The sequence below is a fragment of the Denticeps clupeoides genome, unplaced genomic scaffold (genome assembly GCF_900700375.1).
Source record: "Denticeps clupeoides unplaced genomic scaffold, fDenClu1.1, whole genome shotgun sequence".
NCBI lineage: Eukaryota > Metazoa > Chordata > Actinopteri > Clupeiformes > Denticipitidae > Denticeps > Denticeps clupeoides.
In genome coordinates this window covers 92,564-110,831 of record NW_021630015.1, presented here as the reverse complement: position 1 = coordinate 110,831, position 18,268 = coordinate 92,564, and the positions used below count along the sequence as shown (strand labels likewise).

General features: G+C 47.4%; 2 protein-coding genes across 3 annotated transcripts; one reads left to right on the top strand and one right to left on the bottom strand.

The window, feature by feature from the left end:
- Nucleotides 1-303: 303 nt before the first annotated feature.
- serpinf1 (serpin peptidase inhibitor, clade F (alpha-2 antiplasmin, pigment epithelium derived factor), member 1) lies at nucleotides 304-1,864 on the top strand. Its single transcript, XM_028967716.1, has 4 exons — nucleotides 304-501; nucleotides 856-995; nucleotides 1,072-1,282; nucleotides 1,350-1,864. The coding sequence occupies exons 1-4, from the start codon at nucleotides 366-368 to the stop codon at nucleotides 1,613-1,615; spliced, it is 753 nt and encodes a 250-aa protein (XP_028823549.1). The 5' UTR covers nucleotides 304-365; the 3' UTR covers nucleotides 1,616-1,864.
- Nucleotides 1,865-5,644: 3,780 nt separating this feature from the next.
- slco2b1 (solute carrier organic anion transporter family, member 2B1) lies at nucleotides 5,645-15,418 on the bottom strand. Of its 2 annotated transcripts, none has more exons than XM_028967735.1 (15): nucleotides 15,362-15,418; nucleotides 14,156-14,232; nucleotides 12,565-12,702; nucleotides 11,710-11,869; nucleotides 11,452-11,634; nucleotides 11,238-11,336; nucleotides 10,382-10,512; nucleotides 10,048-10,144; nucleotides 9,347-9,511; nucleotides 9,089-9,275; nucleotides 7,883-8,006; nucleotides 7,421-7,572; nucleotides 6,883-6,947; nucleotides 6,657-6,777; nucleotides 5,645-6,494 (listed from the first exon to the last, which is right to left on the bottom strand). In XM_028967735.1, the coding sequence occupies exons 2-15, from the start codon at nucleotides 14,207-14,209 to the stop codon at nucleotides 6,290-6,292; spliced, it is 1,881 nt and encodes a 626-aa protein (XP_028823568.1). In that variant the 5' UTR covers nucleotides 14,210-14,232; nucleotides 15,362-15,418; the 3' UTR covers nucleotides 5,645-6,289. The 2 variants fall into 2 exon arrangements, with proteins under 2 accessions (XP_028823568.1, XP_028823569.1); XM_028967736.1 differs by having other exon boundaries at nucleotides 11,452-11,613.
- Nucleotides 15,419-18,268: the final 2,850 nt, after the last annotated feature.

The following is an 18,268-nucleotide window of genomic DNA, read 5'->3' as shown; positions in this document are numbered from 1 at the left end:
TCCAGGTCTCACTGACATTGCCCACGTGAGCGTTGAAGTCCCCCAGCAGGACTATGGAGACCCCAACAGAAGCACCCTGTTTCACCAACATCGCCCCAAAAATACCATCCAACAAACACAGCCCCACCTACTCCACCCCACAAACACAGCCCCACTCACACCCCCTTACCCACACTCTTACTACATCAAGTTAATATGGTTAGGAGTATGTGTGACTAGAATTCTGATTGTGTGGGGAGGTGTGTGTGTGTGTGTGTGTGTGAGTGTATGTTTGTGACTGTGATTTTGTGCATTCAGGGTTGCGTGTAAATCCAGAGTACAGCAGTGATGTGTCGAAGCAGTATGGCGTTAAACCCCTTACACTCATGGGTGGGGCCAGGGACCTAAAGAACATCAATGATTGGTTCAAGAGTGAAACTGGTGGGAAAGTGGAGCAAACCTTCTCTACCCCCCTCCCCCGGGCCGGAGGGGTCAGTGCTGGAGCGGCTGCTTACTTCAAAGGTAAAAGAGAGGGTCAGACCAGTCAGGTGTTTAGATTCCAGATCTTTTGGAAAATTCCAGACATCAGTCCTGTGGAGTGTGGTTTTGGTATTGGGGTTATCTTATCTTATTCAAGCATAAAGTGATTATGGTCTCCTGTCTTGATGTGGCATTTAGTTTAGAATTTAGTCTCTGAAGTTTCCATGATCTATCACATATCATCAAATGGTCAATTCTGGAATTCTGAAGAGGGTGCTGTAGATATGTAGATAATTCTGCTGAACATTAATTATGACAGATTCATTGAGCTACGACATCAGCTAAGATTTGCTAAATGAGCATGGAGACCACGCCATGTTGAACTTGACTCCACAGGTAAGTGGGTGACTCGGTTCAGCCAAAGCGGCCAGATGGAAGAATTCCAGCGGGATGGTGAAGGACCCGCCCGTATTCCCATGATGCAGCAGAGAAACTACCCAATCAAAATGGGCGTCGACTCAGACCTCGGCTGCACAGTAAGGAATTCAGGCCGTGTTCCAGGGTGACCAGCAGTGCAGCTGCTGGGATTTTATTTGACTGGTTCCTCTTCAGATCGCTCAGGTTCAGATGGACCAGGGTGTCAGCGTCTACTACTTCCTGCCTGACGAGGTCACACGCAATATGACGTTGATTGAGGACAGCCTGACAGCTGAGTTTGTGCAGGACCTCTCCATGACCCTTCACCCCGTGGAGGCAGAGCTCATGCTGCCCATCCTCAAACTGAGCTACAGCTTCGACGCGCTGCCACTGCTTTCTGACCTTGGTGAGTCCACAGGTTCACAGACTATTGTTCAAGTTCATGACATGGTTCAGACACGGTTCCTCTGCAGGTCTGTCCGACTGGCTGTCGCAGACGGATCTGACAAAGATCACCGCTCAGCCTGCGAAGCTGTCCACTTTCCGTCAAAAGGTTGTCATGGAAACGGCCCCCGAAGGCTCCCAGTACCCAAACGCTGGCGCAGCAGCAGCCAGCCAAGCAATGGGCGTCGCCTACCGGGTGGACCGCCCCTTCCTGTTCCTGGTTCGAGATGAGCCCAGCGGAGCGTTGCTTTTCATCGGGAAGGTGCTGAATCCACAGGACCTGGAGAAAGCCTGAGAGATGCACACACACTAATAAACACACACACACACACACACGCAGATCTCCGCTCAGAACTCCGAGTGACTTCCGTAATGAGTCGTGGAAACCTGGAGTGTAAAGACTCAGGAAGTCCACAGCATTAAATACTAAAGCAGTTTGATCGATGAAGCTCCTTCCTCATCTGATGCTCCTCTCAATTCCTTTCCGGCTTGATTTGACGCTCCAGTCTTTGACTGAGAATAAAAATGTGTTTTTGTAATGGCAGTATTCTGTGTGTGTGTGTGTGTGTGTGTGTGTGTGTGTGTGTGTGTTCTCATTCCATCTACTCGGTTTCATCTGACTGGAGTCTCCATCTGCTGCCACGCAGCAAGCAGCGCTGCCAAGTGCCTGGATTTTGTATTTTTCCACCCTGACAGTGGAGCTCTGTTCTGTTCTGGTTGTAGATCTATGTCTGGGGTCCCTTGCTGTCGTATATCTGTGCTCTCGGCCCCACAGCTGCTTTTTACGGCTGTGGTTCTCACGCCACCTCCACCACGAGGCCCCGGATCCCATAGGAAGGACACAGCGTGAAGCTGCAGACATCGTCTGGTTCCTCCACGGAACCCAACACCGGGTTCCACGCTGGCAGAGCTGCACGCGTCCACACGTGTTGAGCTTTTAGTGTAACTGGAGTCTCCATGTGGGAATGTAGGAAGGTACTCCCATATTCCCCAAGATAAAAAGCACTGTGTATGAAATGACCTCTGAACTTCAGCCTCACCTCAGTGGTTGACGTTTGCCATCAGAGGTGACGAGTCAGGCTGGCAACTAGAAGCTAAAAAGAAAAATAATTGACACAGAGTCTGTCTCAATTTTACACATTTATCATCTTAATAAAACGTTCTTCACAGAACCATGGAGAGCAGATGTGCAGATCATCTGTTGTGGGGTTCAGGGATGGTCAGTGCTTCCTGGTTCAGATTCCTACAGAACTGCATCTCCGTTATGGCAGCAAGACAAACAAATCAAGCAGACCCACATCTCTACTGAGCATGCTCACATCATCATCATCATCATGCAGGCCCATCTCTTCATCAAGCAGAACCACATCATCATCATGCAGGGCCACTTCTTCATCATCATCATCATGCAGGCCCATCTCTTCATCAAGCAGAACCACATCATCATCATGCAGGGCCACTTCTTCATCATCATCATCATGCAGGCCCATCTCTTCATCAAGCAGAACCACATCTTCATCATGCAGGCCCACTTCTTCATCATCATCATACAGGCCCATCTCTTCATCAAGCAGAACCACATCTTCATCACCATCATGCAGGCTCATCTCTTCATCAAGCAGGAGTATCTCTTCATCATCCTTCATGGTGCCCACTGCTCACCAAGGGTGATGGCTAAATACAGAGGACACGTGTCACCGTGTGCTGTGCTGCAGTGTCTCACAGTGACAATCACGTCACTTCACTTTCACTAGCAGCCTATTGGGTCACAAACTAGACCCAAGTTTACATTTACAGCATTACAGCTTCTTCTGGTGAGTGTGTTACCCACTGGGCTACTAGACAAACCCCACTTACTTACTACTTACTACAACCCCACCTACTTACTACAACCCCACTTACTACCAACCCCACTTACTTACTACTTACTACAACCCCACTTACTACCAACCCCACTTACTTACTACTTACTACAACCCCACTTACTACTTACTACAAACCCCACTTACTTACTACTTACTACAACCCCACTTACTTACTACAACTCCACTTACTACCAACCCCACATACTTACTACAACCCCACTTACTACCAACCCCACTTACTTACTACTTACTACCAACCCACTTACTTACTACTTACTACAACCCCACTTACTTACTACAACCCCACTTACTACCAACCCCACTTACTTACTACTTACTACCAACCCCACTTACTTACTACTTACTACAACCCCACTTACTACCAACCCCACTTACTTACTACTTACTACAACCCCACTTACTTACTACAACCCCACTTACTACCAACCCCACTTACTTACTACTTACTACCAACCCCACTTACTTACTACTTACTACAACCCCACTTACTTACTACAACCCCACTTACTTACTACTTACTACCAACCCCACTTACTTACTACAACCCCACTTACTACCAACCCCACTTACTTACTACTTACTACAACCCCACTTACTTACTACAACCCCACTTACTACCAACCCCACTTACTTACTACCAACCCCACTTACTTATCGACTTACTGACAAACCCCACTTACTTACATACAACCCCCACTTACTCTACCAACCCCTTACTTACGACTTACTCCAGAACCCCACTTACTTACCTACTTACTACACAACCCCACTGTACTTACTACAACCCCACTTACTACCAACCCCACTTACTACTACTTACTACAACCCCACTTACTTACTAAAACCCCACTTACTACCAACCCACTACTACTAACTTACTACCCCTTACTTAACTATCAAGCCTCACTTACTCAACCAACCCCACTAATACTTACTACTTACTACACCCCCACTTACTTAACTAACAACTCACTTACTACCAACCCCACTTACTTACTACTTACTACAACCCCACTTACTACAACCCCACTTACTACCACCCCCACTTACTTACTAATTACTACAACCCCACTTACTTACTACAACCCCACTTACAAGGCTACTAGACAAACCCCCCTTACTACCACTGTAATGTCTCCAGGGGGACTGTCCCTGACCCTACTGATTGTAAGGCGTCATGGTGAATGTAAATGTAATGTTGCTGCCACCAGGCGGCGCTGGAGGAGCAGCGTTTTCTCAGACGTGGACTTGCCATGAAAAAACACGGCAGTTCCTGTTTGTTTTATATGTTCTACCAGCGAAACTAAATCAAGCACGGTTCCAATTATTCTGAGTGGTGTGTGAAGCGTTTCCATCGGTCAGGTCTTTGTGTAAAGATGATGGATCATGTGATCCGTGGCTGGTAGACGGTAGTGAAACGTCACCTGGTTCACATTATGGACCCTGCAGCAGGAGTTTCTTTCCAATACATAGAGGAACGTCTAATTATTCTTCCATTGTGTTCCATCATGTCAAGCTTTTTCTTCTGACCAGACATCATCAGGAGATCATCCTCTTTCAGGCGGCGAGACGTGTTGCTTCACGTCCGATGATGGTTCCGTTTTCAGTAGCTGATTTAGGTGAATTTCTTGTCTTAGCAGGAAACAGCAGGGTCTCCATGTGGCGCAGCTTTCACAAGAATGCAGCCCAGCAGGAGGTCAGGAGGAAGTGGAGACCCTGCCAGGGCCAAGGAGTCCATGCTGTGGAAAATGAGATCAGGAATCCAGTTTCTCTTTCCATTTCAGGCATCTCTTACTAAACGTTTTGGAATTAAAGATGTTTTATGTCAGCGGTCATCTCAGTTTGAGTCCTGAGCCGCCAAGGTGCCACTGAGGTGCCACGGAGCAAAGCAGCGTCCCCACAGAACAGGAGATCCTCTGAAGTTCTGCTAGAATGCTTTCCCCACCCGTAGGATCCCTGGCCACAGATTAAACTCTGGTTACTGGTACGCGGCGATGGACGTGCAGGAGGTCTCCTGTTCCTCAACATTCCCTGCTGACAGAAGCTCAGCGTAAAAGACGGATGGGATTACATGTCACCATGGTGACGGAGGGAGTAAACCCCCATGTAAATCTGGTGTAAAACCAGTTCTTTCATTTATTCCTCCGAACGCCCCGAGCTGCAGTGTTGCGCAACAGGCCACGTGCATGCAGCCAGGGGGCGTGGCCAAGGGGGCCGGGCGGGGGAGGACATGTCAACGCTGGAACCTGGAGGAATGGCAGCGATTGTTATCTGTCATTGTAATCCTGGGTGTGTGTGTGTGTGTGTGTGTGTGTGTGTGTGCACCATTAATTACTGAATACAAACACAGGATATTTCAGGTATGCATTTGTAATACAAAAAATATCATAAATGGAGCTTAGTTAGTGTTTCTTATGTAACAAAGCCCTGCCGCATCATGACAAACCAGACAACGACATTTTATTCGTCTGAGACGTTCTGCAGCATCAACAACGTCTTGCAACACACCGACAATAATTACTGCTGACAGCCAGAAGCCAGAAATACAAACTTCACATTAGCAACGGGGCAGAAGATTCACATTTCTGAATAAAAATATCACCCAGAATAAATTCATATTCACAAGCTTTGTATGAATAAAAAGGCTAATGGCATGTAATAAAATGGTTAATATGAGATGCAGGCTGCATATATCTTTTTCATGAGCACTCTTCCTGCAGATGTTCACCTGTAAACAGAAAGGACGTCCCTCAGGCTTCACCTGGTCACAGGTCTGCTCTTATCATGCTTATAATCATTCAAAATGTAGGTATAAATGTCTGTTTATGAGTATATTTTTATTAAATGTGTATCTGTTCTGACCGTGGGTCCAGAGACACACACTATGCCATGAACTCCACCATGAACCTTCTCAGGTCTTGATCTCTCAGATCCATCACCAACCACAAACTGCTGATCCACCATAATTGATGCATTTTATGACATAACTGGAGAAAGAAACCCAAACCCTGGAGCTTCACATGACGGTGGAACTGAGAGCATTCCAGCCTACTGTCCACTGTGGATAAACACAATTCTTCCCTTCACACTTTCTCCACTGCGTCCTGGTGGGATTCCGGGTCCTTCAGCAGCATCTGCTGAGACAGGCTGTTCTGCAAGTCTCTCTCCTTTATGCCGGAGCCATTCGCCGGCCCTTCGCTCTGCTTGGCATTTTTTCTGATGACCAGGTAGGAGAGGAAGAAGCAGAGCATCCCTCCAGCAATAAAAAACACTTGCAGTCCCAGGAACCTGCAACAACACAAAAAGTCTTTTAAAAGACCTCTGGTCCTCAAATCCTGAGGTGACTCCTGGAAGTGGAAGACATCAGTTCACTGCAGAAAGTGCTGTCCCAAAATAATACCAGATGATGACCTTCTAACACAGCTAATGGTCTGGACGTCAGCACCTCACCTCTGTCTGAACTGGTCCAAGTTGTAGTAGTGGCAGGAGCGCTTTATCTGACATTTTGAGCCCCAAAAGATGCACGTGGAGTCGATGGCTCGTCCATAGAGCACCGGGGCCGGCAGGAAGGCTGCAGACGGGCAGATACAGGAACCTTCAGAACATCTCCCATCACCTGCCACCGTGTTAATAATGAGATGAAAAGGCGACGGTGGTCAGAGGATCCAGAACTCACCAAGCACTCTGAAGAGCATGAACTGAATCCCGAGGGCAAAGGACTTGTCCTCTGCTTTCACCGTTCTGGAAAAGTCCCCAGTCGTCATTAATGAAACCCACCAGACTCAGACACTCACTGAATGTTCTAGATCTAGATCAGGGCCGGGCAAACATCTAATCTGCACCAAATGCAGACATAAAAAGGGAACTGTGTTACTTTGGACCAAGAAAGAAAAGGAACTGAGCAGGTTGGATGTAGATGTTGAGATGTGGGGTACATGGCGGTTAAACGCGGTTTGGCGCCAGGGAGTAAGAGCAGCCACGTAAAAAATGGCCGCGCTGTACCAGCTTGTAGAAATAAAGAGCTCTTATTCCAGCCAGATTGAGCGCCGTCGATCTCCAGCTCCATCTGCTCATAACGGCAGGCATTACAGGACGAATTCTAATGAACGCAGTCATGAGAAGATCAACCGGCTGGATGTGGCCCGCGGGCCGGATTTTGCCCACCCCTGGTCTAGATGGTTCTGTTTCGTCAGGCTGATGGATGCCTCCCGTACCTCAAGATCATCATGAAGGACGGAGTCTGTGAGAGCGAGGCTATGATGCAGGTCATGGAGGAGAATATCATGAACGGGACGAGGCGGTTGGAGCAGCCACTCCCACAGCTGCGAGGCTGGACGTCACCGGCGTAGCTGCAGTTGGAGTAGATCTGTGTGGACACCACAGAGGAGGTCACATGCCTGGGAGCTGAAGAACTTCCTCTACAATGTTAACAAGGACTCTGATTGTTTCCCACCAACAGAAAGAGAAAGTTTGATAAGAATGTGAAAGATGAAGGTGAAAGAGCAAGCTGATAACGGAGAAAAGAACAGGGCCCTGTTCTCCCACTGCTTCATGCAGGCCAACTGCAGGGTCAGTCGTTTATCTTCTCCAATGTTTGCGTAGGACGTCCTGCACAGACGCAAGTTCACCAGGAACTGCGCAGTAAAGAGAAAACTTCTGAACAAGGCAGAACTTACATATTCTTGGTTTGAGGGGTTCAGCCTGCAGCCCGCGTGACACGGAGACCTGAACTCGACTTGGTTGGAGCTGCACACGGGGTTGAAGGCCTCCTCCGAGCAGGAACTGTTCCCTGGTGCAAGGCTTTAAAAAGCCAGGAGAACCAAATCAAGCATAATTACAACCTTCAGCTTTGGACTCACTCCAGAGCAGTAACAGTAACAAAGAAGATTATAATTAAAGATATAATTATATAATTAAAGATATAATTATATAATTAAAGATATAATTATATAATTAAAGCTATAATTATACAATTAAATATATAATTATATAATTAAGTCTTTTTTATGTATCTGTACTTTACTTTCTATTTAGGTCCATGTCAGAGCCAAACATCTACATTTTCAGTCCACTACCTTATACAAAATCTGTTATTTCTTTTGTATCATTGTAAGGTGCCGTGGTGACCTGGCGGTTAAGGAAGTGGCCCCGTAATCAGAAAATTGCTGGTTCGAATCCCGGTCCGGCATGGAACCATCTTGGTGGCAGTGGTGACCTTGCGGGCCAGTGGTGACCTGGCGGTTAAGGAAGTGGCCCCGTAATCAGAAAATTGCCGGTTCGAATCCCGGTCCGGCATGGAACCATCTTGGTGGCAGTGGTGACCTTGCGGGCCAGTGGTGGCCTGGCGGTTAAGGAAGTGGCCCCGTAATCAGAAAATTGTCGATTCGAATCCCGGTCCACCAAGGAAGCACCTTGATGAAGGTACTGTCCCCACGTCCCCTGTCATGGTGCCCACTGCTCACCAAGGGTGATGTTTAAATACAGAGGACACATTTCACCATGTCACCGTGTGCTGCGCTGCAGTGTTTCACAATGACGATCACGTCACTTTTTTTTAAGTTGTGGTGATATTGCTGCTTTGCTGCTTGCTCAGGGCTGCAGACCAGACTTCCTGGTTAGCTGGTAAACACCAGTTCTGATTGTAATAAATCTGACAGGTTCTCTCTATGCACAAAAAGAAACTTTGCATGTCCACAAACCCAGTTATAAACCAGTGTGCACGCGTCCCCTAATGAAAATAATTCGCCTTTTGTATTTATGGTCATTCTTTTCTTTTCAGTCTTTTCAGTGTTTTATGCAGCTGTAATAAGTCACTTTTATACTTTCATACTCAGAGGAAATAAAAGGATTTAAAAGGAGGGCATCTCTACCGAGAAACTCACATCTTAGTGACGCCGTAGATGTCCGGTGTGGAGCAGCCGAGGAAGAGGAGGGGTATCGCGGTGAGAATACTGATGAACACGACCACGGAGCACATGAGCGCCGAGCCTCGCACGGTGAGTGCGACTCGACGCATGATCACGCCTCCCAACAGGATCCCCAGCATGGCTGACGGGATGTCAATTCCTCCTAAAACACACACAGTGCCTGAAAGCCGCGCCTCTGACGCTCTGCTGAGATTCTGCTGGTTCGCAGCGTACCGATCAGCATGTTGGAGACGGAGGCTGACTGGGAGAACTGGTTCTCAATGAACTTGGCCATGAAGGTTGCAAGGCCAGCCACCATTGCGGCCATGCACACCTGACCCAGGACCACCAGCAGGTAGATGGGCGTCTGCAGAGTTCGCAGCGCCGTGCGAGGGAAGCCTGGAAGGCGAGAATGAAAGATGAGTAACGCTGGCAGCCGGCGGAAACCCGTTCTGACGTGCCACCAGTGAAGACTGTTACTGTTGGGCTTTCATGGATCTCCTGGACCAACCGGTTCCACAGTTCATGGCTCAATGAGCGTCTCTTAGCACGCTTCTTTTCAGATGTCAGAACAGAGCTTAACAAGGTCTTAACAGGTCATAGACTGCAGAGGTCCAGACTTGTACAGGTCCGAGACTGTACGGATTTTAAACTGTGGAATTGTTCATGTCAGTTTTCAATTTTGTGCACTAAAGATCATTTTTGGCCACAAAAAATGAATATATGTAAAAAGGAATAGTCAAGGAATTCCACCTTGCTATGTACTTTTTTGGAGGAAATCCTGTCCATTTGGGCAGAACTGGTTCTTACTAAACTCTACAAAGAGAAACGGGCCTCCATGTCTGCAGCTGCATCTGGAATTTCACACCACGTTGCGAGGACAGGAAATCTGCTCTCATTGTGCTTCCCACACTGCAGGTGTGTGTGTGTCTCACTTTTTAAGAATTGCAGAAGCGTAACTTCCTGTGTCTCCTCGGATTTCTTGCTGGCCAGATCTTCTGACGTGGGATCATTGGTGTCCTCTGGGCTTTCCTGCAAAGCACGAACGCAGCAGAACAGAATAAAAGTCAGGTGTAGAATGTTCTATAGAACGCTTTTCTCCTGAACACCGTGAGACAGGTTTTTATGGCGGCTTGGTGGACGAGTGTGGATCACATGTCCACCGGAGACGCTCTCTGGGAGTTCTCCAGCGGAGCTCAGCGGCAGATATCTGGACCTTGCACAACACGCTTGGCAGAGTGAAGTGTGCGTTCTCTCGTGCGTATTTACCGGCCGGGGCATGTTCCTCGGGAAGAACAGGTACGGCAGTGCGGTGAGGAAGAGGAAGGTGGCTGCCAGCAGGAAGCCCAGCCACCAGGCGCCCACCCAGCGGGCGTCAGAGCGCTCCATCGGGATGGCATCTGTAGAAAGATTCATTTTCAGGTGAGATGGACAAACACGAGATCTGCTCTGATTCATCTGAGGCTGAATAAAACGCAGGCGGTGACAGAACAGTTAAAAAAGACTTCCTGTCTTCACTGGCTGAGGGTTTAACTTCTGCACCCTGAGCAGAACCACATGGATCAAGTCTTCACACGACCACCCAGTCGGCACCAGCTGCCTGTTTCCCCCATTTCACTCTAAAGCCAAATATTTCTTTTACGATAAATGGACTGGTTTACAAGGAATTCAATAAAGTAGCAAATACACAACATTCCATGAGAGTCCTGAGAACCACAACTGTCTCACAACATGGTCTGATGCACACGCTACCATTCTTCTTTCCAGCAGTAGGATACATGTATTGTCTCTGCGTCTCCTTGATCACTCCTGTGTCCTCACATCCTCCATGTCCTCCCATTTATGGAGTGAGTCGTGTGCCTTTAGCCTTAAACAGGGACGATATTAACCTCCCTGTCACGTCCTTCTCATTACTAGGACAGGGACACTTGGAGGGAATGTGCCTGTCCTCATATCTTCCGTCACCAAACTTCTGAATGGGTGAATCATCGCTAACATTCTCGTAGAGGACACAGGACAATGTCTTCTTTTGGCAGATACTGTCTTCACCCTTGCTTTAGATCTACTGCTGTGCATGGGTGAGACAACAGTTGCTGAGGACACTTCTGGACAGAGGTCCACTCACCTGAGGAAAGTTTGTCAATGTCCACATACAGGCGCAGGGTGACAGAGCTCATGATGAATCCGACCGCCGGGCCAGTCACCGTCACGGCAAAGAGTAAACCTGCACACACACACACACACACACACACACACACACACACACACACACAGTGTGTAAAATGCTCAGACCCTCATACACGCTGATGTACGGGAAGAACACGTATCTCCACACTCACCCAGGTAGAAAGGAGAATCTCTCTTGCTCGCAAAGTCATCAATGTACGAAATCCCAAATGGCTGGATGGGAACGCCACCGATTCCCAGGAGAAGCTGTCCAAGCAGGAGGACGGGGAAAACGTCCTCATGAGCTTTCTTCTCATGCGCAGAGCAGTTCTGACCTGTGTGACCATCCACAGTTTCTGTACATCACACACACACACACACCTGAGGTTGACGTTGACACGGACATGTTGTCCTGGCCGCTGGACACTCACTGTTCATGCCCGTGAACTGGTACGGCCCGCTGATGAAGTGTGGGAGCGCGATGAGGAACACCCCCAGGCTGGCCAGGATGGCCCCGACGCCGATGCAGCGAGGTCTGTGCACCCGACTCCCGAAGAAGCTGACGAAGATGATGAGAACCGTGTTCCCCACCTGAACAGCGGGACATACAATACGTTCAACAGGTTCCTTCAGGAACGGTTCAGATGCTCCTCCTCTGAGGTGGAGGAAGGTGCAGGGTTGGGAAGTACAATTCAGACCATCTGAATGCGCTGGGAAGCCATGACTGGTCTGAACAGGAAATGTCCATCATAATCATAATTCCTTCTGTTTGAGGACAAACTGGAAGATTTTTCTAAATCTACTTCCACATTCCAAGCAGAGGTTCTCAGCATGTAGATCCAGACCTCACTAGCTGTCTGACTGGCTGCATGACCTACAGATGCTACAAGATGGATGTCTGGTATGGAAGTGTTGTGGCTGTGCAGCAGTGGACAGTAATAAAGTCAAAAAAGATCAAAAAAGATCAGAAAAGATCAAAGTCAAAACTCCCCAAAACAGAACAGGTCAGAGCTAAGATGTGGGCAGCAGAAATATAGAAAAATGTACAATTACGTACAAAATGTTATAGTTGGTCTGATTTGGTCAGTTTAAGTGTGTGTGAGTGTGTGTGTGAGTCTGTGCATGCTTGTGTGTGCATGTGAGTGTGCGTGTGTAATTTGCATTATGTTTCTTAGTTTGTGTAGATTCTATTTTAAATGTTTTATGGCCAGTGTGGAAGGTGTGAGGTCAAGTATTTTAAATGACAACTGAGTGATGATGATGATGATGATGATGATGGATTTTACCTCATTAAAAGAAGCCAAGACTCCAGATTTCTGGCTGCTGAAACCATATCTGCGCTCAATGGTGGATATTGACGCCTTGAGGTAACCTGAGACCAGGAGCTGGGCCAGCTGGACAAGGCCGTGGCACAGGACAAAGAACTGCGACACACACACACACACACACACACACACACGTTCAGGAGAAAACAGAGGCATGTGGGAGTTTTGAAGTTGGGGAAATAGCTGCTGCCTCTGGGGACCTGAAAAGCAGAACATCGGGACGCAGATGTGGGTCGACCTTCTGGCACACAGGTCAGAGGTCACAGTGTCCAGATTAACTCCAGATTATTCAGGGGAAATGTAATAATCTGCTCTCAGTATCATGGGAAGTGGTTCCCAAACCCTCACTGCAGGCTCTAAGACGGCCAGCTCCGCCCATTAAACTTTTCCACCAATGGGAGACTTCCGCCATTTTAAATACACCAGAATCCCCTGCCGGTGTCCTGATGTTTCATCTTACCTACTGAAATATCCTACCGAGTGCAGAGCAACAAAACCAGGGAAACAAGTACTCAACATGATTTTTGTTAGCTTATATATTTAAAATACATTTTATATATTTATGGACACTGCTGCAATGGGCTAAAAAAGACAAACTAAAGTCCTCAAAAAGGATTCTGGTATAAGTTCCTTATATTGTGTTGCAGGATATAATGCAGCCCCAAATTCACAGTGTCACCCACCAACCTGTTTGGGGGTTCAGATGGTGTCCTGTAATGTAATACAATCAAACATATTGGGATGAATCCATTATGACATAGTGGATGGTATTACACCAAGCAGTGAGAGATGATATGCAACTAATCACTGGCAAAGCAAGTTGGATGATCAGCATCAGATCAAAAACAAAATGCATAAAAAATGTATATCTGTTTGCAAATTAAATTTACTTTATATGACAGTAAAGGAGCTAACCACGGGGGCGTGGTTGTCTGGAAAGGGCGGCTCGGGTCGGACTGGGGCTGAATTCTGTCGGGCCGGGTTGGGTTGGACTTTTTAGGGATGATGTAATGAATCATTTTATTCTTTTAATGTGTGTGTGGGAAGGAATTGGGGTTCGGGGGTCCTCTCTTGTCTTGAATGCAGGCAGGTAAGGGAGGCCTAGCGTGTAAGGAAGTGGACCCGTAATCGGAAGGTTGCCGGTTCGAATCCTGAACTACCAAGTAGTTAAATAATAATAAAAAAAATTAAAAAGTGAAGTGATTGTCACTTGTGATACACAGCAGCACAGCACACAGTGCACACAGTGAAATTTGTCCTCTGTATTTATCCATCACCCTGAGTGAGCAGTGGGCACCATGACAGGCGTCCGGGGAGCCGTGTGTGGGGACGGCGCTTTGCTCAGTGGCACCTCAGTGGCACCGTGGCGGATCGGGATTCGAACCGGCCACCTTTTGATTACGGGGGGCGCTTCCTTAACCGCTAGGTCACCCCCGTCCCCACTCGCTGCTCCCCGGGCGATGCAGGGTTAAATGCAGAGGACACATTTCACTGTGTCACTCAGGAGGAACATGCGCCCAGACAAGGTCTAAGTCACATGGTTGCGCCTCACCTTGATGTTGTGGAACAGCCCCCGTGGGGAGTTGTGGCTCCTGCTGACAGTCATCACAAGGCTGGAATTCCACAACTCTAGAGATAAGATAAGAGACGTTTGGAGAGCAGCCGTGTTACTACGGTACTGTTGGTGTATTTTTGTGTCTTTAGAGTGAACGGAGCGGGTTGCTTTATCCGCAGATTTCTATGGAAATCCATAGTAATAAAAGTGAAGTGATTGTCATTATGATGCACAGCAGCACAGCACACAGTGCACGCAACAAAATGTGTCCTCTGCTTTTAATCCATCATTATTGTAGTGTGCAGGGGGTAGCCATGACGGGGGCCCATGGAGCAGTGTGTGGGGACGGTGCTGGGGCCAGTGGTGGCCTAGTGGTTAAGTAATCAGAAGGTGCCACTGAGGTCCCCTTGATGAAGGTCCCGTCCCCACTCACCAAGGGTGATGGTTAAATACAGAGGACACGTTTCACCGTGTCACCGCATGCTGTGCTGCAGTGTTTCACAATCACTTCACTTTCACTTCACCGCAGTGGCACGTTGGCGGTTCGGCAGCCTTCCGATTCCCACCATGCCACCACTTAAAAAATAAATTATTTTAGCGTAGCACTGGGTTCTCGAACTGTGGTACACATATGACTAGTGAGACGATATTGGACTGCTGTGTAGTTATAAAGTTATTAATTTCTTTACTAGCTGCGTGTTTGACTGCAGCATTGACAACTAATGACGGTCATTAAGAAATAACGATAAAACCACTCGTTCCTCGGCTTGTTTTTCAGATTTCACAGCCGTAAAAAGTGTTCTTGGAGCTGACAGTGTCTTACTGATGAAGCGAGTGAAGGTTGCAGTGTGACCAGTGAGAAGATCCCGTGAAACTCGTCTTTACTCAACCTCCATCCTGAGCTGCTCAAGAGCAAGATTACACTTCCTGCAACTCAAGGTGCGGTATTTGTGTAGCTGCTATGCAGTAAATGTCCTTGAGAACAATGGACTTTTAATTGAACTATTTCATATGGTAAATTCAGTCATTCTGAATGCACAGCAGTCGTTCTGAAACGACACCAACTTTCTCCTTCTGCTGCTATTGTAAGATCTAAATGCATATGAAAAAGACAATATTCCACGTAAAGTGCTCTACCATCTCCCATTATTCATGACAGAACAAAGTGGTGAGTGCAGCAGATTTACACTCAGTCATACTCACAGCAGGGACCACAAGCAGCCGACTCCAGCGTCTTCTCTTTCACTTTTACACACAGAGGCACGGAAAAGGTCTGGAGAAGGGGCGGACCTTCCCGTCATTGGCTGCGGCGCTGGAATAACTACCGATGGCCTTTACATTACATTCAGACTTTCTACTCTCATATTTTTATCCTGTAGATTTGATTTAAGTCCCATTTTCTCCTCAGATTTTATTTCCATTGTCCAACTGTCAGACTTTTCTGTAGTTTCCTTATGAGGTCAAAGGTCACTGAAAATATAATCTAGACCACGGGATGTCATCTCTGTCCTGTGTTTAACTTGGCTTCAATCACGACAGACAAGACAGGGGACAGGGAAAAAGGAGAGACAAAAAGAGAAAGGAGGGAGAGGAGGAAGAAAAAGTCATGTAGAACGAGGAGGATGGGAAACATCTGTATAAATCACAGTAAATAATGAGTATTAAACGTTATTTAAAAGCACACAGTACTAATAATGCAAGACACGCTCAGCTGAACATCACACTGACGTAGATGTTCGTCATCAACTCTGACTCAACCACTGAGAAGCTGCAGCAGAACAGGTCGGTTCTTGCCTCATGAACACCATTTTCCATGATGAGCGGGATGTGCTGTGGCCTGCAGGGTTCCTCTAACACACCGTGGATTCACCTGGATCTCATAATCGATTCTCACCGAAGAACAGTGGAAATTTATCTCCACCATGTTTCTGTAGAAGTGCACTCTGCTCCTCGTCTCTTTTTTTGTTGAGGTTCACAATGGGCCGTATTGAGCTGGCTGAAGCAGTGAGACCAAACCAAGAATACAATCATTTTATTTACTCTGTTGTAGGTTTTTTTTTTCATAAAAGTTCAAAGTTTTCTCTAAAGAGAAAGATACTCATCAACTGAGCTGTTCTGACCTCGAGAGGACGTTCATTCCACCACCAAGACAGAGAAGAGGCTAGATGAGTGTCTTCTTCGTACCTTCAGTGGTGGAGGGAGCAGGCGAGCAGTACTGGAGGCTCGGAGAGTGTGAGGAGCAGTGTGAGGTAGAATAAGCTTTGTAGGCCAGTATTTCAGTATCTTGGGATCCAGTGGAGGTAACGTAGCAGTGTGGTGGTGTGGAGAAGTTGGGAAGGTGCTGCTGGGTTCTGTATTAGTTGCAGTGGCCGGATGGAGCAGATTTTGGGATCCAGTAGAGGTAACGTAGCAGTGTGGTGGTGTGGAGAAGTTGGGAAGGTGCTGCTGGGTTCTGTATTAGTTGCAGTGGCCGGATGGAGCATATTTTGGGATCCAGTAGAGGTAACGTAGCAGTGTGGTGGTGTGGAGAAGTTGGGAAGGTGCTGCTGGGTTCTGTATTAGTTGCAGTGGCCGGATGGAGCAGATTTTGGGATCCAGTAAGAGGGTAACGTAGCAGTGTGGGTGGTGTGGAGAAGTTGGGAAGGTGGCTGCCCTTGGGTTTCTGTATTAGTTGCAGTGGCCGGATGGAGCAGATTTTGGGATCGTGTGGAGGTAACGTAGCAGTGTGGTGGTGTGGAGAAGTTGGGAAGGTGCTGCTGGGTTCTGTATTAGTTGCAGTGGCCGGATGGAGCAGATTTTGGGATCCAGTAGAGGTAACGTAGCAGTGTGGTGGTGGATAATGATGGATAATTAACCACAGTAACAACAGAATTTATTTTTCATTTATCACCAAATCACATGTCAGTGGGCTTTGACAGACTCTACAGTTCAAACAGTACAGTTCACGGGCCAGTGGTGGCCTAGCAGTTAAGGAAGCGGCCTTGCAATCAGAAGGTTGCTGGTTCGAATCCCGATCCACCAATGTGCCACTGAGGTCCCCTTGATGAAGGTCCGGTCCCCACACACTGCGCCTGTTATGGCTGCCCACTTCTCACCAAGGGTGATGGGTTAAATGTAGAGGACACATTTCATTGTGTACACATTGTGCTGTGCTGCTGTGTATCACAATGACAATCACTTCACTCTATATTTAAACTCCGCACCCTTTAACCCTTTCTATACAACAAAAATCTCACATGGAGAAATGAAGAAATGTTGGGAAAAAGCCACAAAGTCAGTAAGTGGTCAGATACCAACAGTGATGTGCTGCTGTTCTGACAGGGTCACAATGCCGTGGTAGCAAGGATGACCATGAGATAGTCCAAGATCATTGCAGTGAGGGTGGTGAGAGTGGTTGTGCAGTACAGGTTCAGCACCGCCATCTACAGGAAACAGGTGGGAGAGACACACATATTGGGGATGGTGGAGAAAATTTCTACATTTCTGGAATTTACCAGACGCCCTTATCCAGAATCCCTTCTCCTTCTCTTCTCTTTCTCAGGGACTCAGTGGTAGTAAATTGGGTTTGACGGGGAGGCGGCCCCGTAATCAGAAGGTTGCCGGTTCGAATTCTGATCCTCCAAGGTGCCACTGAGGTGCCACTGGGCAAAGCTCCCCGGGCGCCTGTCATGGGTGATGGGTTAAAAGCATGGGTTAACCTGACCAAGGGTGATGGTTAAAAGCAGAGGACACATTTCGTTGAGTCACCATGTGCTGTGCTGCAGTGTCTCACAATGACAAACATTTCACTTTCACTAGGCAACTACCATCCCTTCATACCATCTACAAACCATCACAATCAAACTGTGCAGCTCAGGTCATGATGACATTGGCTCCACATGAAACTTTAAAAGTGGAAAATTGATGAAATAAAGTGGATCGTGATCAACCCTCAGAGGAGTTTAAACACTTTGAAACTTTCTTCAACTGCACTTTATGAACACAGAAGGTGATGCAGCACCTATATTAAAGTGATGTGACTGTCACCGTGAAACTCTGCAGCACAGCAGTGCTTCCTTAACCGCTAGGCCACCTCTGCCTCACTGTTAATTCAGTGAAGTGGATCTATAT

Bases quoted from the DNA above. Each gene is read 5' to 3' on its own strand.
- slco2b1 (XM_028967735.1), bottom strand. From the start codon at position 14,209: ATGACTGTCAGCAGGAGCCACAACTCCCCACGGGGGCTGTTCCACAAC. The intron at 11,635-11,709 runs GTGAGTGTCCAG...TGTGATGTACAG, and splicing joins CCAGTTCACGGGCATGAACA to AAACTGTGGATGGTCACACA. The intron at 6,778-6,882 runs GTGAGTTCTGGA...GCCCGTCTGCAG, and splicing joins CATGCTCTTCAGAGTGCTTG to CCTTCCTGCCGGCCCCGGTG.
- serpinf1 (XM_028967716.1), top strand. From the start codon at position 366: ATGGGTGGGGCCAGGGACCTAAAGAACATCAATGATTGGTTCAAGAGT. The intron at 502-855 runs GTAAAAGAGAGG...TTGACTCCACAG, and splicing joins AGCGGCTGCTTACTTCAAAG to GTAAGTGGGTGACTCGGTTC. The intron at 1,283-1,349 runs GTGAGTCCACAG...GTTCCTCTGCAG, and splicing joins GCCACTGCTTTCTGACCTTG to GTCTGTCCGACTGGCTGTCG.